Below are 24766 nucleotides of genomic sequence, written 5' to 3'. Positions count from 1 at the left end.
ATTTATAAAGAAAACCACAAGTGCCACAACTAAGCAGAAGCACAAAAGAAAAATGCACCCTATGAACTATATCACAATAAAAATACTATATTCGTTTAAACAAATGTACTTTTAAGAGCTTTATAACCCAAAGCAAGATATGTGAGATGGTTTAAGAAGAGGTTGCAATTTTGCAACAAGAAGTCTGTACAGCAACTCCAGGCAGTAGCTGCGAAGGAAGTATCTGTGTCTCAGAAACTTGTTTCCATATGTTCTTGACAATTTTGCATCCCGGGTCCCATTATTTACAAAGTTACGCATTTCGCAAGCTCAAAGCACCTTGGTCCTGGTAATTACCGAATGCATGCAATGACATTTCATCCTTTCATGTGCAAATTCTAAAATTCATTGTAACAGAAAAAAATTAAAAGTTGGAAATCTGTCTACAATTCGAAATGAAAGGATCAAAAATGTCAGACATTGCCGAATACTGGTTCCTAATAGAGCTCTCTTTATTTGTTCACTGTTCCTCAGTCATTTTTGTTTGTTACAAAATGCAGTCTTGACTCTTTATTTAAACAGTACTTAAACTAAACTGTTCATGCCATGCAAAAATAACATTTTATGCACTTTTTTTGTGGGGGGGGCTTCCCATGTTTTTAGTTCACAGGCATTATTACCGCATTTTTAAGAAACAAGTTTTTATTATTATTATTTATTATTGCTTTTGTAACTAGTCACATGCTGGTTTCACGTGTGGGACAATAACCTGTGTCTCCTGGGTTGGAATGAATTTCTGGGGCAAACAAATGGTTTTCCATCTTGCACCCTTCTTGACTATTGTCCTTTTTTACTTCCGCCACAGCATGGTAAATGTCTTGCCTACAGTTGTGACTTGGGTCCTGGGGGGAGGAAGAGCCCACACAGGCCTCCTCTCTCAAAGGGTCTCTTCCATCACTAGGCTTATCTGCAAAGCAGTTTGGGCTGGCGTCGGCCTGCTTGTCCTGCCTGGGCCCCTGCAGCTCTAAGAAGTCATCGTCGTCGCCAGTGTCTATTTCCGTGAAGCTCCTCCTCTCTCTTGTCGAGAAAGGAAAGAGTTTCTGCTTGGGAAACCGAGGGGTCAGCCCTTTGGAAGGTCCCTGACAGTGTGCGGAAAGCTCGGTGCCCAGCAAAGCTCTGTCCCCCTGGGAGGGGGTTTCCTCGAGGAGGATGGTGCTGATGAGCTGCGGGGCGGTGAGTGAAAAGTCCGCTGTCGTGACTGGCAGTGGCCTGGCTGTGCTGGGCGGGGTCTGTGGGGCACTGCCTCTGTTTTCCTTAAAGTTCACTTTGAGCGATCTGGATTTTAGGGGGTTGCTGCCTTTCAGCGAACTCTTAGGGCTCTCGGAGGTACCGTCCGACGGCAAAGGGCCGTGGAGCCCACTTTGGCAAGCGCTGTTATCGAGGCTCACAGTTACGTCGACCGGAGTGTATTCCAGGATGGCATCCCCGGCCCCCGGCCCCTTCTCTCTGCTTTGTGTTAGAAACGGGGGCCCCCTGGCTCTTTGGCGCTCTTCGGTCGCCGTGAGGTCAGGTGGGAACTTCATCTGCAAGTGGGAGGCGGACAGCGGCGGCAGGGGCGACCGCTCGGTCTCCGTGAAGTCGGTGGCGCAGCTGGTGAAGCTGTCTATGCTGGACGTGCTTTTCATGTCCACGATGCCCTCGGTCTGCGCCACAGCCAACTGCTCCTGCGGGCAGACCACTTCTTCCATTTCTATCTCCTCCTCGTACACTGACGGCCTCTCCGGCTGCTCCTGGCAGGCCGGGTTCGGCTGAGCGTGAGGCTGTGTCTTGGTGATCTCGTTGTACAGCATCTCCAGTTTCTGCGCGCTCAGGTGCTGCGGGCTGGAAGAAGTGTTGTTCAGCTGCTCGTGGGAGTCTTTTTGGCTAACCTCCTGGTACTTATTCTCGAAAGATTTGTTGGAGCTTGTTTCCGACAGAGCTTTCCTGGCCCACTTCCACCGGCTCGGGGACAGGTGATTATCGTCAGCCGAGTCCTTGGTACTGGCTGACTCTCCTGCCTTCTCCACGGCCACGTCTATCAGTTCCATGCTTCGGGCAAAGGCATCTTTTAAGTTCATAGAAACAATGCTTCCGTTCCTCTTGGCCCGCTCAAGGGCCTCTCTCCTTTTGATTGCCTTCTCCTGGCGTTTCTGCTCCTTGTAAAACTCAGAGAAATTATTCACGATGATTGGGATGGGAAGGGCGATAACCAGGACCCCGGCAATGCAGCAGAGGCCTCCCACGATTTTCCCTAATAATGTTTTCGGGTAAATGTCACCATAGCCCACAGTGGTCATGGTGATGGTGGCCCACCAGAACGACGCTGGGATACTGGTGAACTTGGTGGCATCTTCATCCTTCTCAGCAAAAAATACCAGGCTGGAAAATATCATTATCCCCATGGCCAGAAATAAGATCAGTAAGCCCAATTCGTTGTAACTCCGTCTGAGGGTGAACCCCAGGGACTGCAGGCCTGTGGAATGTCTGGCGAGCTTCAGGATCCTGAGGATGCGCATGATGCGGAAGATCTGAACCACGCGCCTCACGTTCTGGAACTGCAGCACGCTCTTGTTGGACTCCGTGAGGAAGATGGTGACATAATATGGCAAGATGGCCAGCAAATCGATGACATTTAGTGGGCCTTTAAAGAACTTCCACTTATTTGGTGAGGACAGGAAGCGTAAAAGGTACTCCATGGTAAACCAAGCAATACACACAGCCTCCACATGTGCTAACTGGGGGTTGTCGTTGGGTTGTCCAAATTCATCCACTGCCTGCAGCTCCGGTAGAGTGTTGAGAGACAGAGCGATGGTGGAGAGCACGATGAACAGGATAGACACGATGGCCAAGATCTGGAAAAGAGAAGGAAGTCCAACTTAGCAAATCCTCTCCGTGGCTTAGGCAGCTGGGAGACATGTGGATTCCCTGTTCTCTCAATGATGTGAATTGCTCAAAGATATTTCAGGAAGTTTCACGGAAGTTTACAGCCTAAAATTCCCTAACTAATGCAAACACATTCACTTTTTATGAGTTCATCTCATTTAGAAGCCCAGTGTAGTACCCGTTTAAATTCCGGGGCCTGAACAATTTGGAAAAAAAAAAAAAAATCCATCCCTCACCCCTGCCTTTGTTCTTGTGCGAGTAACCACCCTTTGGAATTGCCTTGGGGAGCAATCTCCCTTCTCTTAGTTTTGTTATTTTTTTCTCTTAACCACCTGGTTTGTGTTTCTTGAAGTGAATCGCCTGACATGCCACATATGCTAGACAGAATTCATGGTTTCTAGGAGTTTTATTCTACAACTAAAACCACATATGCAGACCTACACACGAGAGATAATACAGCACTCGGTACAACCGTGCTTCTCATACAACAAATACCATTTATACGGTAAGCACTGACGGTAGAACAAAATCAGGATAGCCTCCAGCCTGGGATGTGGGGACCTCTGGTCAGCACCATGTGGGAAAGGAAGATTAGAGCTAGCTGCATTCAGTCAAGGAAGGTTTCAGAAAGAGCTTGCTGACCATCCACGATGATTTTGGTGCAGAGTAGACATTTTAGGTGGAGGAAAAAGCACGACGTCAGAAGTGGCAGGAGAGAGGAAGAGCTCAGTGAGAAGTGAGAAGATGGGATGACAGGATTTTAGTCAGTCTGAGCTCAGCCTGGCTTTATTGCTTCCTATGTGACCTTGGGCAGGTTTTCAACCTCTCGTTGTCTCAGTTTACAAATCTGTTAGAACAAAGACAACGGTCATAGCTGTTTCATGGTTGTTGTCAAGATTAGATGACACACAAATATTGCTAAATAAATGAAAGGCACTCGTATTATTAGAGGCTGAAATGAACAGGACTTCAGTCTGGAAAGACAAAGGCCAAAACAGGTATGTGGGACATCTGTGAGGCCAGGCACCATACAGACATCCCAAGTAGAAATTTCTTTATAAGGCTGAGATTTTTAAGGCCGAGCATGAAGATGAAGGTTTGAGAGCAATGGGAGGAAGCACTTTTTTGCTTAGTAAAGACTGTGCATGTGGGACACACACTTCTTGGTGAAGTAGGAAGCCTCTCTTACCTAGATTAGGTCTGGCTTGGTTTCAAATGACCTTTGTCCATGATCTTGGGAGCTGTCATTGGTCTCAGTTATTATATGTAGCTCTGAGAAAAATATCCTGACAGTGACTATTTTTTTTTTAAGATTTTATTTCTTTATTCATGAGAGACAGAGAAAGAGAGAGAGAGGCAGAGGCAGAGGGAGAGGGAGAAGCAGGCTCTCCGCTGAGCAGGGAGCCCAATGCGGGACTCGATCCCAGGATCCGGGATCATGACCTGAGCCGAAGGCAGACGCTCAACCATCTGAGCCACCCAGGCACCCCCTGACAGTGACTGTTTAATTTAGAGATTAAGCATCCAGGAAACGTTTCAAAGGACAATGATTAAGCAGCTTGAGACCCCACAGCTCAGTAAACCTGAGATCATGAAAAAATTAGTTTGCCTCTAACTGACATCAGGAGTTGTAAACGACAGTCTTCTGTTCTTTCTCCCTCTGTTTTCCTCTCTTTACTCTTGTAAATTTCTCTTCTTCTGGGTTACTCTCCTGACCCTTTCTCCTCATATTCCTCTTTTATACCTTTCATTGTTTTTCGTTCTTGTTCTTCCAGCTTCCATCTCTTCCCTCAAATCTCTATTAAGTAAAATCACAGTATAACGTATTTCAGAGTGTGTTACAGATATTGAATAAAGATTTATGGTTCCTTGACTTACAGAACAGTATTTTACGATTAGTATTTTATATATTTTTCTTGAACAAAACTAAGGTAAGTACTTTTTACTTGAGTATACTTCAGGATTTCCTTGAAAAATGTGGATCAATGAATCACAGTAGAAAAAAGGTTCTCTTCATCCTATTCTAAAAGATTGTGGAGGCTGAAGTTAGAAGCCCTCTCAGAAGGTTTAGATAAATCCATGGATAATGGATTCAGAGGGCTTACTAAGGGCAAGTTGGGAATGTTCACCTCGAATTTCCACCCACAGAGGCCAATGGCAGGGTGACGCTGACAAAATTCTGCCACTACAACATTTCTTAGGAAGCACTGGTCAGGTCCCATCCGTTCTTATGCTCTTACGATGAGTAACCAGGTCCCTCTGTACTTTCTAGAAGGTCGTACTGTCGTATAACAGGTGGATAATATTAAGTGGGCATTTTAAGTGCTGGGATTTCTGCCATCATTCTTGTTCTGACAATCCATACTCTAGATTTTCCATATCTTATCTGTTCACCTGCCCATTTTGGATGCATCTTCCTGATGCTTATCACTTCAAAGAGCAAGGAGAGAAGTAGAAATACAAATGAAATCATTCTATTATCTTCCAACCCTCTTGGACAAAGAACAAAAGTGGATGGTCCAGGGTAGACCTTCAGTTTCCTTGACTCCCTAATCACAGCTAGACTGTAAGTCATTTGACTTCAGTAGCTAATTTTGGGAAATAATGAAACACTGAACAGTACTAATGCGGTCCATAGTCTAGTTGACCCCAACTTAACACATATGGTTACCTTTTTATACCTGGAAATTCAGCACAGGCACAACATGATTTGGAGTACATTTTTTCCCCATCCCCCCCAAAGATTCATTTACTGAATTGGAGAGAGAGGGAGTGGGGCAAAGGGAGAGGAGAAAGAGACCCAGGCAAATTCCAAGCAAATTCCAAAAAATTGCGGGGCTCAATGTGATGACCCTGAGATCATGACCCGAGCCAAGACCTAAAAGTCGGATGCTTAACGACTGTGCCACCCAGATGCCCCTGGAGTACATTCTTGAAGGAAAACAATGATTACAGGAAAAAACCAAACACCCAAGCTCTTAGCAACCCCCTATTCGTGTTAAAGAAGCTATAGGTACTGAAGTGCATTATTTTCTGTCTCATGTTCAAATTTAATCTGTCAAAAGCCATTTGCTCTCAGTTTATAAATAAGGCTTATTTTAAATATCTTGTGAAGCTTGGAGTTCTCCCAGAAAGACAGCGCTGTAGATAAATTATTCAATATATACCAAAGATGATGTGTAAGACAATAAGCCAAATGGGAGTTTATTGTTTTATTGTAGAGTTTTAAAACAAAATAAATATATCGGGGCACCTGGGTGGCTCAGTCGGTTAAGCGTCTGCCTTCGGCTCAGGTCATGATCCCAGGGTCCTGGGATCGAGCCCCGCATCGGGCTCTCTGCTCAGTGGGAGGCCTGCTTCTCCTTCTCCCACTCCCCCTGCTTGTGTCTGCTCTCGCTCTCTCTCTGTCAAATAAATAAATAAAATCTTAAAAAAAATAAAACAAAATAAATATAAGAAATGTGACATTTTGCTTTAAACTGCAGGATATACTTCTAAACCTGGATATTTTTTAGTACAGCAAACCTCGTACTTAGTACGGCATTTAGGCTTTGCCTCTTTTATCCTAACTACACACGAGTTAGATTTTTAATGCCCATTACCTCTACCAGCTGGCCTCCAGAGCTGGCTACATCCCTCAGCTCTAGCAAGGAGACTTAGGTCTGCACATGGCAAATGAAGTGGACATGCAGAACTTGCAAACAAATTATCTGTGTGAGATTGGCCAAGTCCCTTGGAGATTTGGATGAGATCATCTCCATAGCCCCTCTCACCTCTCACATGTGATCATTCTCTTTCTAAACCACCACTATTTTGCTAATTCCCATCATGTCTGCAAACCAAACCAAGGACAAGTCACAACTGATCTTATCATTTGGCTGAATGGCCAAGATAAACTTTTGTTGCTGAAGAAATGAAAAGTCAAATGAGAAGACTTTGAAAGCTATTGCACTGTTATATTCCAAGCATTTAGTTACTGAGAATAGACATTCTTTCTGGATAAAACTTTCCTTTTAAATCACCTGGATAACGATTTTAATTCTTCACATAAACACAGAAATTCACAGGATCACATGGAGTTAAGATTGGGACTCCTCTCACTTGCATTAATAGGTACCAAAAATTGGTTGCATTGATATCTGTTTGTGAGAGGAAGTAAGGCAGTTGGAGACTTGCCTCAATTATAACAACTTGTTCATGTCGTATCCTCTGAAGGGATATAATGGTATTAATGGGTGTTTTGTGGTGGAACGAACACAGGACAGGGAATGAAAACACAGGCTGGAAACCTCTGCGGGCTACTTAGACAAGCCAGTTTCCTCTCTGAGCTTCGGTTCCCTTACCTGCAAAATGAGGTGCCCCACATTTGCTTTGCCTGCCTCACAGGGTTGTTAAGGATCAAACTAGATCATGCACATGAAGCATCCCATAAAATGTAAAGTAGGATAGAAATGCGGGAGATGTGTCTGGACAAAGCATTTGGCCAGGATCAAGGGGAATAGGAAATACTTAGACTGTTTATCCCCCTTTTAGATACAATTTCATATCTGTTTTAAAGTCACTGACATTCAACACTCCACAAAAACACATGGAAACTTCTGTGCCTTGCACTGAAGGTCAGTGCAGGTACATTCTTTCTCTTCCCTCTTCCCTAACCCCTCCTTCCTTCCTTCACAAATATATGCTGAAAGGTGAAAGTGAGTTACAAGCTCTTAACTACATAGCATTCCTGCTTTCTCTTCCTAGTGGGATATAACACATTAGACAAACAAAAAACCCGATCAGCAATAGAAAACGACATGGAGAACGTGATGATAAGAATTTTCAGGACAGAACCAGCTTATTTAAATTGACAGGAAGGAAAAGCCCTGTGACAAACATTATTAGGAGCATGAATAATTTTCTGCTTCCACAAAAAGGACAAAGCATGAGCATATAAGCCGAACTTTAAACCATTTGTCGAGGGAAGAGGCTAGAAGTTCATTGGAATATCATGATTTTCACCCACCGATCTTCTCTTCCTAGTTATTTCTCAGGACGATATTAACTATAGCAAACCAGAAAGGAAATCCTTTGCTCTTTGATCTAAGTTTGCAGTTCTAGCTTTCATATTCCTAGAACACATGGTACTCTCCTCTATGCTGGTGGCTCTAGTTCTTTCTTCTCCAGAATGTTCCCCTGGCCCACCCAGGACAAAAGGGAGTCTGTTCTTAAGTACACACAGCTGATTGGCACGCACAAGCATGAAGCCCTTACGTGCTAACACCACATGACACATTGCAAAGAAGGAGCATCACTGAAAGGTTCAGTTGTTCAGCTGTTTGTCAATTATTTTGGCCCCGTGGATAACAGGGACCCAGGAATTCAATCCTCCCCCACCCCCATTTGTATGCTGTTGAATGAGGGGTTTGAAAACACTTAGTCATCCATGCCCAAGCTGAGGTCAGCTGTCCACCTGCATAAAGCCTTTCATTTGGGGTAGGGTGTGAGAAACCATCTAGTTCCACATACTATCAAATTCTTCTTTCAGTTTTTTATTCTCACATACAAAACCACTTCTTTGAGAGAAGAGTTTTTGGTTATCTTACGATTAAAGATACTGATTTGATAGTCTCTTGGTATCCCCTGGAATAAGCTTTGTTTCACTACCCATGATACATTTCTGTATTTTAAAAGGTTAGACCTTAGGAGGCAAGTTATTAGGTAGGAGGCTAGGGAAGGAAACTTTAATATTCCTCACCGTGACTCTTCAAAGAAAGGAGCAACAGTGACATAGAGATAACCTTTCATCTTACACACACTCCAATGATTGGGTAACCTCTTTTTGGTCATTTTTCATAGAATTTCTTATAATGCCTAATAGCACCCAGAAGAATCAGACAGGTTCTTAGCCACATTCCATCACTTCCTTGTGGCTCAAAGTCAACCTAAAAGCTTTAACCAGCAATAGAACTTGTTTAACAAAAGAAATTCGTATTACAAATAGACCATTTTATGATAACAGACCAGCTTCACAAGTTCAGCAACATAACCTTTTCCTAGGTTTAAGCTCTCCTTTTCATTAATCCTTTCTTTTTTCATTATGCTGAGTAGACTGCTGTTTTCTTTTTTAACCTCATTCTTTAAGAAGCCTGCTTGAGACTATATATTAGCTTTGGACTTCACCTTCACAGAAGGATACATTTTCGTAAAGAAAAGTGCTGTATTTTTTCTGTGTCACTTTTTTTTTTTTTTTTTTTGCTGAGTCTATTAGCTCTTAATTCAACCAGTCAATGAAGTGATAGTTTCATGTATAGATCAGAGTAGATTCAGGTTTGTGCAATAAAATGTTAAGCCACCGAGAAGAATTAATCATGTGGGTTATCCATTAAAAAACACATACAAGAAAGACAAATATCATTTGGCCTCACTTGTATGTGGAATCTAAAACACAAGCAAAACTAAAAAACCCTCATAGATACAGAGAACAGACCTGTGGTTGCGAGAGGAGAAGAAATGGGTGACGGTGGTTAGAAGATACAAACTTCCAGTTAGAAAATAAGGCATGCGGATGTAATGTACAGCGGGGTGACCATAGCTAATGAACCTGTGGGGCATATTTGCTATAGTTGCTGAGGGAGGAGATCTTAAAAGTTCTCATCACAAGAAAACTATTTTTTTGTAACTATGTGTGATGACAAATGTTAACTAGACTTACTGTGGTGATCATTTCACAGTGTATACAAATATCGAATCGTTATGTCTTACACCTGAAACTAATAGAACGTTAAATGTCAATTATACCTCAATTTAAAAAATTACACACATATGCATACACATGAACATGCATATATACGTATATACATATAAATACATGCACACACACATTACCATTTCATGTAATCAAAACTCAAGCATCACAGAAAAGAAGTAAAAGTCATAAAAGTGTAAACTTAAGAATGCTACATATTCCATTTAAAATGTTTATTTACAAATGTAATTTGTTAAAATACCATATCCATATAAATACACATCTTAAGAGATGTGCAGACTAGAACAAAATAGATGGAAGTAAGCCTCCCTCCATTTTTTCCTTCTTATCAACTCTCTAGTTCTTTGAAAAAATCATTCATGAAAACCTGAGGGAGAAAAAACAGATTGGACACTTAGAGTGTTTTGAACACTAGAGTATTTACAGTTGTATCCAGATTCTATAACATTCTTCCTTTTCTTGTTGGAAAAATGGTTTTTTTGCTCTAAGGACAGTTTTTTTTAAAGATTTTATTTATTTGGGGCACCTGGGTGGCTCAGATGGTTAAGCGTCTGCCTTCGGCTCAGGTCATGATCCCAGGGTCCTGGGATCGAGTCCCACATCGGGCTCCCCGCTCGGCGGGGAGCCTGCTTCTCCCTCTGACCCTCTCCCCTCTCATGCTGTTTCTCTCTCGCTCGCTCTCTAAAAAATAAATAAAATCTTTAAAAAAAAAGATTTTATTTATTTATTTTAGAGAGAGAGCACACAAGTGAGTGCAGGGAGGAACACAGGGAAGAGTGAAGGAGAGGGGAAAAAGAATCTGAAGCAGACTCCATGCTCAGTACGGAGCCAGACCCGGGGCTCAGTCTCACGACTGGGAGATCATGACCTGAGCCAAAACCAAGAGTTGGACACTTAACCGACTGTGCCATCCAGTCGCCCCTCTAAGGATAATTCTAATCATAAATCTTCTCTTTGAGAGGGAAGCCTTAAAGGATGAGTAGAAGTTGCCATGCAGAAAAGGGGATAAAGGGTACTACAGGCCAAGAGGACCAGGTGGGCAAAGGCTTTGAAGCCCAAAACATATGGTTTGCTCAGAAAGTTCCAAGCAATTTTGTATGGCTGGGAACATCTATAAGAAGGCATGGCATGGAGGAGTCCATCGTGATTTCAGGGCTGCTATGTATAAGGGTGTAGGCTGTGTACTTGTCATGTGAGTGGAGCCTCCATCATTTGTGCAGCGTGCTACTTGCACAACCTTCCCACAATGCTGATTTCAGGGAACTGAGTAGTATAGTGGGACTGGATGCAGATGGCGGCATAGAGATGAGTGGGGGTGGGTGCTTCTGGGAAGTTAGGCAATGGACAAATTCTGAAGGGCACTCGATGCATTGATGAAGAGTTTGGTGAGCCTCCCCCAAAGACCAGTTTTCCTCCAAGTGTGGTTCCCAGACCAGCAGCATCAGCATTTTGTGGTAACTTGTTAGAGCTGAAAATTCTCAGGCCCCACTCCATACTTACTGAATCAGAAACTCTGGGGAAAGGCCCAGAAATCTGTGTTTTGGCAAGTCCTCCCCGTGATTCTGATGCTTGCTAAAGCTTGAGGACACTGCAATAAGGAGTAGAAACAAAACCAACCAACCAACCAACCAACAAAAATTTAAGCAAGGGAACAGCATGCTCAGATTTGCATTTTAGAGAGATCACTAATACAGTGTGTGGGGCTGATTGGGGTAGGAGAGCAACTGAAGACATGAGGAGAAGTTTCTATTGCAGTGGTATCGGGAAAGGGGTTTAAGAAGGAAGGACGGCACCAAATTATTTATAAAGTGGAATCTCAGCCTCACTTGCCATGAAGATGGCGAGTCTAGGAACCGCCCCCCACCCCGTGTTTATGACTAAGTTTACCAGGAAGACAGCCGCCCGGACGCATCTCTGTGAGTATCTCATGTGGGTGGAAAACTCAGAGGGATCCTTGCCTTAAATCATCCCTTCCTTTGAAAATAGTATTTCTTCATATAAAAAAAAATTCCAATAAGCACTTCAGGGTTTGGAATAGAAAGAGAAAAATTTCTCTCAGAGTTAAACAACAGTTTATTGGTACATGAAAACATGAGACACACACTATTGTTTGCCAGAGCTATTTTCTCTTATAAAATTTTACCTCAAGTGTACATTCTGAAGTCACATTGGGCAAAGACTAGCGGGGGCACCCATTTAGACTAGCTGTTCCCTGAAAGTACACTCATTTGTTGAACTATTTCTCACCTACTCTAACTTCCCATTTCTGCAAGGAAGTCTTCTAAATTTCCAGAATTCAAGTGCCATCAAAACCTGGCTTTGTTCCTTGGACACCTCATTGGCCTCATCAGCTCATCAGTCACCAGGAACAGAGAAATTCAAGGATTTATTTCTACCATTATCCCCATACCTAAAGACTGTGTTCCAGCAGTTTCAGAAAAAAAAAAAAAAAACAGAAACTAAACCCCAAAAGCCATAATGTAATCGTTATTTTTCCTTTTAATGCAGCTCTGCAGTAAGCGTCTTCTGAAAAGTACTTCTGGGTCAGCATCATTAAGACCACATTACAGAATGCCAGAAAACCGAAGACATATGAGGGCCACGCTGAAATGGAGGAGCTCTGCCAAAGGAACCGTTGGAGGGAGGCCCATCCAGCCAGGCCTGCAGAAAACTTGCATGGTTTGCTTTACATCTGCTCCTAGGGGGAGACTGCTTAGTGGTCCCAGGGCCTGCGAGCTGTAGCCGCTCCCTGATGCTTCCCTTGCACGGTGATGTTCTTCATGGCATGAAGCTGAGCTTCACAACCAAGGGCCTTTATTTGAATCCTGTTTGGTTTGTTTTGCAAGCAGCGATCGTGGAATGCAGTGAATGGGCTCAAACAACATCTGTACTTATTGGGACCTGAGGAGGTGTTTATTGGGCAGAGGGTCCTGCTTTTTATAGCTGTCTGATGTGGTCATTTCCTACCATCACACAGACAACATTCTGTTCTCTGTACAGAGTTGCTCCTGGGTCCTATCAGGAGAGCTACACAAGGCCTTGTCAAAATGTGATCCTTGAACCAGTAGGATCACCTGGGAGCTTACTGGAAATGCAGAATCTCAGGTCCCATCCTGGGCCTGCTGAATCAGGATCTGTTTTCGCAAGATTCCCAAGGGATTCATAGGCACATTTAAATTTGAGGAGCTCTGACCGAAGGCACAAAAGCATGCCATTTAAAAAATCAGCTTCGGAGGCTCTTCTACAGATTTTCAAAGTAGATCTCCGTTCTGGAAATGGGAGTGGGTTGTTAGGTCCTGCGGGGCAGTTCGACACTGTTTAGAGGTTCTGGGGTGGGTGGGCGTAGTTACCAGGTGATGTTAACGTGGTCTCCAATTCCTCCCTGACCTCCCGCCTAGCCTGCAGTTGACAGCCGCTGCTTCAAACACTTCCACAGGAGACACTTGAGCTTGACCGTAGAAAGAATGCAGGGTTAGGAGTCAGAGGACCTTACCTTCTCCCTGGCTCTGCATTACTAAATTAACCACATGACCCGAGCGCAGACCGGAGCCACCGGCTTTCCTTGTGTAGCCTGGGGCTATGCGTGCCACTTTCATCTACATTACTGGGTTGCAGAGATCTGACATTATACAGTGCACGTGAGAGTATCCTGGAGCTTACACAGTTCCATGGAAATGCCAGTATGTTTACACTAACCAAATACATTTTTTTCCTAGGGACTCCAGGCTTTGGGGCAGAATTATTAGCTGGTCTTTATTGCTAGAGGTAGAAGAATTTTATTCTTACAACTTCCTGTTTGAAGTTAGCACACTCTTCCTTCTGCAGTTGCCACTGAGCTCATTTCTGTGGATGCTGCCCATTGATTTCAGTAAGTCTGGCAGAGAGAAACGCCTGGTCCTTTTGGAAAGTCGGCATACTGGATTGAATCGTGCCGTCCTAAATTCATGTACATCCAGAACCTCAGAATGTGACCTTATTTGCAGATGTAATTATTTAAGATGCAGTCATATTCAATTAGAGTGGGACCTAAATCCAATGACTGTTGTCCTTCTAAAGAGGCCAGGAGAGATAGAGAAAGACGCACAAAGGGAAGATGGCTATGTGGCAGTGGAGGCAGGAATTGGAGTGGTCCAGCTATAAGCCAAGGAAGGAATCCCAGGAATGGAGAGCAACTACCGGAAGCTAGGTCAAGGCAGGGAAGGAATCCCCGGGGGAGCCTCTGGAGGCAGCGGGGCCCTGCGGCCACCTTGATCGCAGACTTCTAGCCTCCAGAGCTGTGAGAGAACACATTTCTGTTGTTTTGAGCCACCCAGTTTGTGATATTTTGCCGCAGAAGCTCTCGGAAACCAATACAGTCAGGTCATATTCTTCAGTGAGAGGGTCCCATCTTCAGTGTTAGAGCTGAGAACACACAAAGCCATTCCATCCTTTTTCCTTCAAAAGTGGATTTAATGTTATTTGCAAAGGGGAGGACAATCAAAGAGGTTTGGAACCTTCGTCAGCAGGAAAAACAGTTTAATTGGGAGAAACTAAGTTGTATTTACTGTTGGAAGTAAATAGCTAGGATTTGTTAAGTAGGTAATTAACACCTGCAGTGTAATTGGAAGCCCGGAACAAGTTAGAACATGTGGGTCCAGAGGCTGTGGAAGTCACTTATAATAGCAGGATGCAGGAGAAAGATAAGTAAGGAAATACTACAAAATAACAGTGGTAAAGTAGGCAACAAGATATTTCTCTGATCTCAGGAAATTTAAAAACCCAATTTCTTTTTTTTTTTTTTAAAGATTTTATTTATTTATTTGAGACAGAGAGAATGAGATACAGAGAGCATGAGAGGGAGGAGGGTCAGAGGGAGAAGCAGACTCCCTGCCGAGCAGGGAGCCCGATGCGGGACTCGATCCAGGGACTCCAGGATCATGACCTGAGCCGAAGGCAGTCGCTTAACCAACTGAGCCACCCAGGTGCCCTAAAAACCCAATTTCAAAACACTTTCTGTAGCGTTGGTTTAAAAGTTAAAAGTGTTGGGGACTTCTCATGCTGTTGTCTAGCTAAACCAATTTTTACATAAAAAGCACCAGTAAGTGTACTGTGTATCCCTGTCTCTCTGTAAGCAAGCAGGTCCTTGAAAACAGTTACCTGTGTACAGCACCTTTTAAAAATTACTTATGTATGTATGTGTGTATTTATTTATTTAAAGTAAACTCTATCCCTAATGTGGGTAATGTGGGGCTCTAACTCATGACCCTGAGATCAAGAGCCTCATGCTGTACTGACTGAGCCAGCGATGGGCCCATGTATAGGTCTTTTGAATAGCATTTTTCAAACTGTGGGTAGCAATCCCTTTGTGGATCATAAATCAGTTCTGAGGGTCATAACCAGCATTTAAAAAAAAAGATTTATTTATTTGAGAGAGAGAGAGAGAGAGAGAGAGAGAAAGCACTAGCAGGAAGGACAGAGGGAGAGGGAGAGAGAGTTACAAGCAGACTCTGTGCTAAGCGAGACACGGGGCTCCATCCCACGACCCTGAGATCATGACCTGAGCCAAAACCAAGAGTCCGCCGCTCCACCAACCGTGCCACCCAGGCATCAAGGAATATCAGGGAGGGTGAGTAATGTTTGGTTGAGTGTTTGTTGAACAGTAATTCCTACCCCTAAATAATGGTAACAATAATAGGTATTAAATTATACTTATTATTTTATTTTGATGATCTATATAGAGATAATGTGATCCTAATGTTTCCTAAGCTGAGTTTTAGATAATTTCTATCAATGGGAGAGAAGGAAGGCTACCCCCCAAAAAGGACAAACTCTTAGTCTTTCAATACTACTCTGACTTAGGACTTGGACAACTTATCTACCTATATATAGCTTCTGTGGCATATTCATATTGGCCCTTTCTTAGTTCTGACATTTAGAGTTCCGAACTTTTATTTACTTTTTTGTGCTTCTTTTGTTATTTGGGTTTTAAATGGATCCAAGGAGTTTACTTCATGATATTTTCTATGATAAAGCTGGAGTGATAAATTTTCATTAATAACTAGCAAATCTATTTTGCAAACCTTTGTTATAAAATTCATAAGGTTATATACCTTTGTTGTTAGGAAGCATCCTATATTAACTCATGCCTGACCATTACTGCCATTTTAGGACTTTTTAAAATTAACCTCTGAATTAAATAATTCAAAATTGAATAGACGTTGACATTATTGATATAGGCCATTGATTGATATAGGTTTCTAAATACCATGTGGGTTTTTCAGTTATATGATTTGTCTCAAAATAAGATAAAAGACCCGATTTTTGATTAGGTAAATGTTTATCCTATAAGAGTTATATATGACTTAAATAGTAACATTAAAATAATTGATTCCATCATTTTAAACTATAATCTTAGCTTTTGGTCATGTTTTGGATTCAAATCACAGTTCTGTCACTCATACAACGATGAGGCATCTATACTTCAGGTAAAAGAGCTGATAAGATCAAGATTAGAGCTTAAATATATGTAGCATCTAGTAGGTGCTTATTTAACAGTGGCTAATGTTATTGTACATATGCAACAAATAGTTTTCACAGATGAAGACTTATGTCTACACTGATTCCTGGTTAGGATTGCAAAATTCAACCACCCAGATATTTAGTCTACATATAAAAATATACTGATTATATGATGACAAGTGTTCAGATCTGTTTCATATATAGCCTAAACATCCTTATGTCTGAATTTCTTACTTTTAGGTAGAAGTTTGTCAGTTGTTGACTTATACATAGTCACCCTGTCAAGCCCTCTGGCCATGCCTCCTTTCTTACAGCTCGTAAAATAGTCACCAGCTGCAAAGAGAGGTGGAGGGTCAGGTCTGAAGGCTACCACACATCCCTTTCCTTCTCATGGCAGGAAGCAATGTCTGTTCAGAAGCTTATGTTCTGTGTGGTATACAGCTATTTTGAATCAGGCTCAGTTTAAACGCTATGTCTTCTAAAATAATTGTTCTTGATCTCCATATTGAGAATCACTTTCTTCTTTGGTTTTCAAAATGGGTTTTCTGGAGATTTGGGGTTCTATGGATATGCTTAGAGGGCCACTGTGGAAAGAAGAGTTAGTGGACAGGGCCATGGGAACTCCATCTTGGCGGCTAATCAGGCGGTGCTGTCCTTCCTTGTGGTGCTGAAGACACATAAATACGTGAAGAGGTGGACATTCTTCACAGAAGCACTTTCATCTCTGTAACATATGTACACATACAAACACATGCCTGTATATACATAAACAGCTGTCTTGCTCCTTTGGAGATGACAATACTGACAAATATTGCCTCCTGTGTTTGAGAATATGCTGGAAAAGACCTCTGTCTTTTCCCCACTATTTACTCACAAATAAATGGCTATTTTATTTGTGGCCACAGCTGTTGTTTGCAGAGTTGATTATTGAGCACAGCTTTGTCTTTTAGACTTCTAGGTCTTCTAAGTGCCAGGCCAGTTTTATATATGCCAAAAAGCTAAAATCTGACCTCCCCAAACAGGCAGAGGGCATGACTAAACACATTATACTAAGACAACACATAAAACTGCAATCCAATGAGGCCTGGCTGTCACCGACCAGCTGTACCACATTAAATGGCCTCTAGGAGGCTGAGAGGTTTGGGCTCCAGGAGAGAAAGAATCATCGGTTTTCTCATAGTATCAGAGTACTATTTTATGGTTTGGGATCATTTAGATAAACATAATAAAATATACAACATTCATTTTGTCACATTATTTACAAATTGGTTTAGAATTCCTTAAAAAGCATTTTCTAGGATTTTGTGCAGGCCTGAGTAGCCCATTGAATATGTGTGTTATCTCATCAAATTTTTATTTATGCAAACGCAATCCAACAAACACCATCTGTGGCCCTTGGAGTTTCTAAATCTTATTTCCTAAGACATTAAGCTGAGTAAAACAAATTCTAAGCTTTCTATATAAATAAGAGAGTTAACATAATAATAATAATAAAAAAAAAAACCCTCACAGTGTCATTCCCACAGCCCCTCCCTCTCATTGCATAAATAGTAGGTTTTTGCTTCTGAAAATCTAAGCAGACAAGAGAACAAAGCGCAGGCAAATGATGGCTTAGCACTGCTGCAAAAGACACAACTTTTATGCTGCTTGATCTTTTTGCTTTAAAGTTCTCATCCTAATGATATGGTTGGGAGATTGTCAGGTACCACACATTTGGCAGAAAAACAAAGAACACCAACATTCACAATAGAAATGGGCTGAAAAGAACTAATTTGCTCTCTGCAAAACCATGACTAGGTAGGTTGAAAATGAGAACATAATTGCCCCATTGCATATTGGCATTCCAGGTTAGTCTGGGAGATGTTGTGGGGCAAGTTTTATTTAGCCTGGCTCCCTTCAGCCTGCTTCCCCTTCTCCCCTCTGCGCCTTTCACACTCCTGCCTTCCCCAAGTCCTCAGCCTCTGGGGAGCTGCTCAGGGCTCTCCATCACAGCACATGATGTTGCAGGCCCTTCCTTCCGCTGTCCCCATTCTCTACACAAATAGCTGTCCAGCAGCCTTTACATCCGGCTCGGGTTCTACCAAATTGATGCCACTATGAGAGTTGCATTGTATCTTGACCCAAAGGAATATATCCTCATCTGTAGAATTTCAGGCAATGGAGATATTTTTATTTGTAGAACCTTTTAAATTATACCATGAAACATTCACCTATTATGCCTAATTATAAGGCTGATATTACTGGAGAAATGTGTTTTGGTACCAGGAATCATCATTCTTTTAAAAAATTTACCACTTAAATAAATGGTATGTAATATTTTTTTTTCCCCTCTCCAAATCTCAACCCCACTGGCAGAATAAAAATTCCGCTTGAACTGAACCTAAATACTCTGGTTTTATTCATGTGGCATATGCTTGCCAATTAAGGACATTCCAGATAGAATTGACCTATGGATTAGGTCTCAGGCTTTTAACTTTGGAATTGTATTCTTTGTTTTTAATAAAAGGACCATATACTCACTTAAGGATAGTATAAATAAATTCCCTCTTATTTGCATTGTCTGTTTTTTGGCTTTCTTTTTTATCTAAACATTATAATAAGGGTGATATCTCACATATTAATGGCTGATTTTAGCCAACTGATTATAGTATTTACTCTCTTCCACTGAAAGTGTATTTGGTGCTAAATTCAACCTTTTGATTCTTGGTCTCTCTTAGCCATAGATGGGTTTATTTCATTTTATTTACTCTCTAAACAGTTAAATGATCTCTCAACTTCAGTAATCATCGAAAAAGTCTCACAAGGAAAATTTTTCATTCTTAGTTTAATGATTTATTGCTCTTCATGTCTAGGAACTTCCTTTATAATGAACAATCTTTTCTACTGAACTAACCTTCTACCAAAGCACATGGGAGTGAAAGTGATTTCATATTAACCCCTAATATAAACAAATTAATAGAATTTCTTTGCACAAGGTTTTTTTTTGGGGGGGGGGGGTTCACAAGATTTCATAGATTCTCTCCATAGATCTCCTGATTTAGAAATAGTTTCCTGAGACCAGTTCTACATTTCCAACTTCCTAGGTGATATTTCTACCTCCATATCCATTGGTCCCTCTAGTCTTACACACAGTCGAAAAAAGGAAGCTCATGATGATGTCACCTTCCGCCTCACCTTCCTGCAGCAAATCCCTCTGGATTCTTCTATCAGTACAGCCTTTATTTCATTTTTCTAACCTGGGAGTTAAAGTCTCCCCCCTGCCCAGTTCTAATATTGTACATCTGTATCTATGTTTCCGTTCAACTCTTTTCCCTCAAGCTCCACATCCAAGTCCCTAAGTTCTATTCATTCATCCTCTAAGACCTATTTTCCAATCCATCTCTTCTTTCCCCTTTTCAGCCCCTTAACTTTTCATTCCTAAACAACTACATTAACCTTCCAGTTGTTTCAACTACCTCCTCTATTGCCCATTTTCCATCTGGGGACGAAATGGATGTGAGGGAAGAGGGAATTCAAAGAGTGGAGGATGCTTTCCTTGCCCTTACCTTGTTCACTCTGCCGCTGAATTTTTCCTATGGTCTTAGAGATTAGTCATTGGTTTCATCTCTCCCCCTGGATTACAACCTGATTGAGATTTGTTTTCTTTAGAGCTCTAAACATAATGCTCATACTTAGGTGCTTAATAAATAAAATTTAATTGGCAATTTATCTTAGTCAATAGTGTTCATGAATTTATTTTAATACTTAGTAGTATATCTCAATAATTGGCTATATTCTCAATACCAATACGCACATTTCTCATTAACTTGTTTTCAATTCTCTCATCTCCCCCTAGATGAAACTATCCTGTTTGGATCACTGGGTGCCTTAATCGCTTTTGTTCATTCAATTGCACTTTCAGGTAGGCAAGTTCTTTTACTTTAACTCCAAATTCCACATTGAAACTAAAACAAAGCAAAGCAAACTATTGCATTCCCAACAACCCAACTGAGAACTATTTCTCCTAAAGCCATCAAGACTTTTCAATTATCCATGGTTATTGCTAGGAAGTGTAGAAGGTTTAAACAGAATCCAAAGTGTTTTAACGAATGGAACCAAAGCAAAAGAGGAGCGATAGTCCCATCTTCCTACAAAATTTTCTCCTCTCCTAAACTTCATCTTCCTCCATTCATTTATTCTTTCTGAACTCCTTCTCCTAGACACAACTTAGAAAAGTATACTTTTCAAAGTGCAACCCCAACTCCAACCAACTGACATGGTATAGGAGAGAATTTAAATGACTACCCATTCATGAAATTTTTGAGGAAATCAAAATAACATCTGAGTGCCCCAGAAGAGACAAGAATGTCTCATCTTATCAGACAGGGTCTGATTTCTGGGAGCTCCAGACTGGATGAGGAGCTCCTCTCTGGGGCCACTCTGGGATGTCAGGCATGATGAGCATCGTGGCTGCCGGCTTCTGAGATGGGAGTGCCTTGTGGGATAGGTTGCTCTCTTACCTATCCCTGGAATGCAAGTGTTCAAACAGGGTTTGTTGAGTCGAAATGAGAGTAATGAAAGGCCCCAGGCACCTTACACCCAGCGTGGTGTTTGCTTCCCCCAAACATAGCTGATTGAGTCAGGATCCTAAAATGTAGCTTGGTATTCCTATAAGGGACAGTAGAACTGCTGTGCTTGAGTTGTTACATAAATAGTTGGATACATCTGATTTTTTTCCTTTTAGAATGGGAAGGGAAGATTCTGTCCATATCCAGTACATTTCAAATAATAATGAGAATTGCTGTCATTCTTAAAGGATAGAAATCTATGAAGTGAGGCTCGTTCTCACCAGTAGGTGTCTCTGTTCCATCGTGCTCTCCAGCAAAGTCCCCTAGGTTTCCCTTGGAAATATAGATGTTACATAAAAGGTATCTTTTCTTTAGAAATGGTATACTTTAAAGAGAAGATATAAAACGACTTCTCTTTTTATTTATATTCACTGTAATTCTGAACTTGGCCTTGCTTTTTAGCACTGGTTGCCGATAATGCTGGAGAGCATTTTCAAGATAAACCCCCCTTTTCACTCTTCGGTACTTCGAGTAGCTTTGTTGCTAGGCTTCATCTCACTTCAATCAGTGGTGCATTTCTGAGCAAAAGAGCAAAAACTAAGTTTCCAGATATGTGAGGCTGCTCAAAAGGTCAGACTCTTTCTCCTAATCATTTATCCCCTTGCCTCTAAAACCAAGCCCTGGGTTGAGCGTCCCCTGGAGTTGCCTCACATGTTAATTATTCAGAGATGGGCTGGGCAGCATAACGGTTAAGTCTGTAGCCTCTGACTCCAGACTACCTGGGTCCAAATCCTGGCTCTGCTTCTTGTTACTGGATTGATCCTCTTCCAGCTCCTTACTCCTTTTGTGCTTCTGTTTTCCAATATGGAAATAATGGTAGTACTAATACTACATGATCAAGAATAAAGAATAAATACATCTGAAGTGGATAGAACACTGCGTGGCATGTGATTAGTTATATAAATATCTTTTATGTATTGAATATATATCTGTTAGATTATATATAACACATGTGAAAAATAAAGGCTTGTTCCCACTTTGGCATTGCTGAACTGAATTCACGGGGTTCCCGTAGGGCATACGTGCACCTTCTTTGTGATTCGTCTCTCACAAACCATGGATGTTTAGGATCATGAAACTAAATATTGTGGAGGTGTTCCGTGAAGTTGCTTATTTCCACCACTCTGTGTATTTTCATAAGAAAAGAGCCACTAGGGAGCCTTCCATCCGTCACAGTCAGGAAGCTCCTTTCCATGTGGAGCTGAGTTTCGTGCTTTTGTTACAAACACAACTTGAAAAATGGAGAAGTGAGTGATATAAATAGGGACTAAATCAATGGGAAAATGACCCACCATGAAGATACACAAAAGTTTTGATGAAGCTATCCTGATTTTCCAAGCAAGCTTTGATGAGGATGTCAACTATATGGAGGGAGATGGTTAATAGTGACAACTAAAGGCCTACACGCATCGCCTCATGCCAGGGTCTCAAACACACTTTACGTGGGTACTATTCCCATCCTTAGTTTACAGAGGGAAGAGGAAAGACACCATGGTTAAAGGCCGTGCGCAGTGCTAAATATCTGGTACACATTAATTCATGTTGCCCTCACCACCACACTGTCAGCTGATACGATTGTTGTCCTGATTAGAGCAACTGGGAAACTGAAGCATAGAGAGACTCAGTAAGGTGCCCATAGCTGATAAGTGGCTGAGCCAAGATTTGAACCCAGCCACCCTGGCTCCAGAGATGGCTCTGCTAAAGAAGGGATTAGTGTGGGGGCGCCTGGGTGGCTCAGATGGTTGAGCGTCTGCCTTCGGCTCGGGTCATGATCCCAGAGTCTTGGGATGGAGCCCCACGTCGGGCTCTCTGCTCAGCGGGGAGCCTGCTTCTCCCTCTGCCTCTTTCCCTGCTCATGCTCTCTCTCTCTCTCTCTGTATCTCTGTGTCTCAAATGAATAAATAAAATCTTTAAAAAAAAAAAAAAAGAAGGGATTAGTGTGGCAGTTTTCACACCTGAGATGGTTCAGTAAGGATCACCTGCTGTAATTTATCCCACTAAGCTGACGCTTGAAACTGAAGCCTGCTGTGACTTCCCTGGCTAAGTGGGCACTGCTGGCTAACGAGAAGGGCTCTGCTCTAGTGTGACCAGTGATGCCCAGTACACATGTCTAAAAACGAATCGCGTGGTTCCTCAGTCCCCTTGTCTGTTAAATGCTATTTCCAGGTGAAAGGCTTTGTGTGGTGTGAGCCTATGGGCGCACGCACGTGTGTGTGTGTGTGTGTGTGTGTGTTTGGAGGGAATTAAGCTGCTTTGGTTTGAGGGTAAAGGCCATAACACAGACCACAGACAATGTTCACACAAGGACAAGTAAATCCTGAGTGCAAATCCCCAATCTGTGTGTTCTTTTGGTTAGTGTCACTGGGAAGGCAAGGCTGGTTTTGAATCCACAAGAGTCACTAAGAAGACCCTGAAATGGGGCCTCGGGATGGAGGCTGTTGTCAGAGTTTCTGCTCAATAGAGACCTTATAATGCTCTAAATGGGAAAATGAATTCTCCAAGTGAATACGCACGCAAAGCAGAAAACTGCTACTGATTCTATGTAGAGTTTAATTCCTTTTCAAAGAAGCCTTGAGAACAGAATAAACACATTATGCTTGGATGGTGTAGTCGCCTCTATAGGAAATGACTTTAGAATGATTATTTTCCCTCTCCTTCACCAGCACCTGACAATGCACGATAAAAAGCTAGAATAGGGCATCCACGTCTGGTCCCTGAGGATCTTTTTGTTACACGCTGAACCAGAGCCTGAGGCAAAATCAAATTTCTATAGTCAGAGAACATTTTTAACTTTCTCTTATACCCCTGCCCTGAGCTGTTTTTTTTTTTTTTTTTAATAAAAAGTGTTCACATACTAAATAGTGATCTATATCCGGCAACTTCTCTCAACCTGGCGTCATCTTGCTTTTTGGTTCCTGCCCTTCTACTGAAACTGTTGTCTCAGGGGTCACTGATCCTACTTGTCCCAGAATTCACTGTCACTTTACAGCCCTTACCTTTTTTTTTTTTAAAGATTTTATTTATTTATTTGACAGGGAGAGACAGCGAGAGAGGGAACACACGCAGGGGGAGAGGGAACACAGCAGGGGGAGTGGGAGAGGGAGAAGCAGGCTTCCCGCGGAGCAGGGAGCCAGATGCGGGCCTCGATCCCAGGACCCTGGGATCATGACCTGAGCCAAAGGCAGACGCTTAACGACTGAGCCACCCAGGCGCCCCCAGCCCTTACCTTTCTTGACCCATTGGTAGGATTTTACTCTACTGACCACTTCCTCTTCTTGAAACCTTGTCTTCCCTTGGCTTCCATGATGTTATGACACTCTCTTCATTTTCCTCTTACCTCCTTGGCTACTTCTCAAGTTCTGCTGTCTTTGTCCTTTATGTAGCCCTCCAGTGTTGGTTTTCTTTTCTCTCCTCTCCCCCTCCTCTCCCCTCTTCTCAACATCTCTTCCAGTGGTTCCGAATATGAATATTGTCTGTACACTGGTAGTTCTCGAATCTCTATTTCCAGGGTAGATGATGCTGCTACTGCCACCACCACTAAAGACTTATTGAGGCCAAGTGCTTTACGAGCATTATTTCATCTGCTTCTCTCAATTTTCTATGAAGTAGGTTATATTATTACCCCAGCTTCTGATGAAGAAATAGGTTTAAGAACATAATATCTGAACTCACAGCTAATAAGTGACTTGAACCTAGGTCTCCCCTGACCCGTATTGCTATGGACTCTGCTGCCAACAGAGTCACAATGATGAATGAAATCTCCGTCCTTAGTTCCAGGTGTGTTGATCCACCTGACAACTATTTCCCCTGGGATGTTCTATGGGTACTTTTTACCCAAACATAACTCCAACTAAATTCATCTCTCCCCGGGGCGCCCGGGTGGCTCAGTTGGTTAAGCGACTGCCTTCGGCTCAGGTCATGATCCTGGAGTCCCTGGATCGAGTCCCGCATCGGGCTCCCTGCTCGGCAGGGAGTCTGCTTCTCCCTCTGACCCTCCTCCCTCTCATGC

General features: G+C 42.3%; 1 protein-coding gene across 1 annotated transcript in view; it reads right to left on the bottom strand.

The window, feature by feature from the left end:
- Positions 1 to 716: 716 nt before the first annotated feature.
- Positions 717 to 24766, bottom strand: part of KCNB2 (potassium voltage-gated channel subfamily B member 2) — a 378482-nt gene continuing 354432 nt past the window's right edge. Inside the window, exon 2 of the mRNA XM_021688431.1 lies at positions 717 to 2870. Within this exon, the coding sequence (XP_021544106.1) occupies positions 717 to 2870 (2154 nt within the window). The remainder of the gene's footprint in view (positions 2871 to 24766) is intronic.

The sequence above is a fragment of the Neomonachus schauinslandi genome, chromosome 4 (assembly GCF_002201575.2).
Source record: "Neomonachus schauinslandi chromosome 4, ASM220157v2, whole genome shotgun sequence".
In the NCBI taxonomy this organism is placed as follows: Eukaryota; Metazoa; Chordata; class Mammalia; order Carnivora; family Phocidae; genus Neomonachus; species Neomonachus schauinslandi.
The sequence above is the reverse complement of the archived record's forward strand: the minus strand, read 5'-3'. Positions and strand labels throughout refer to the sequence as shown.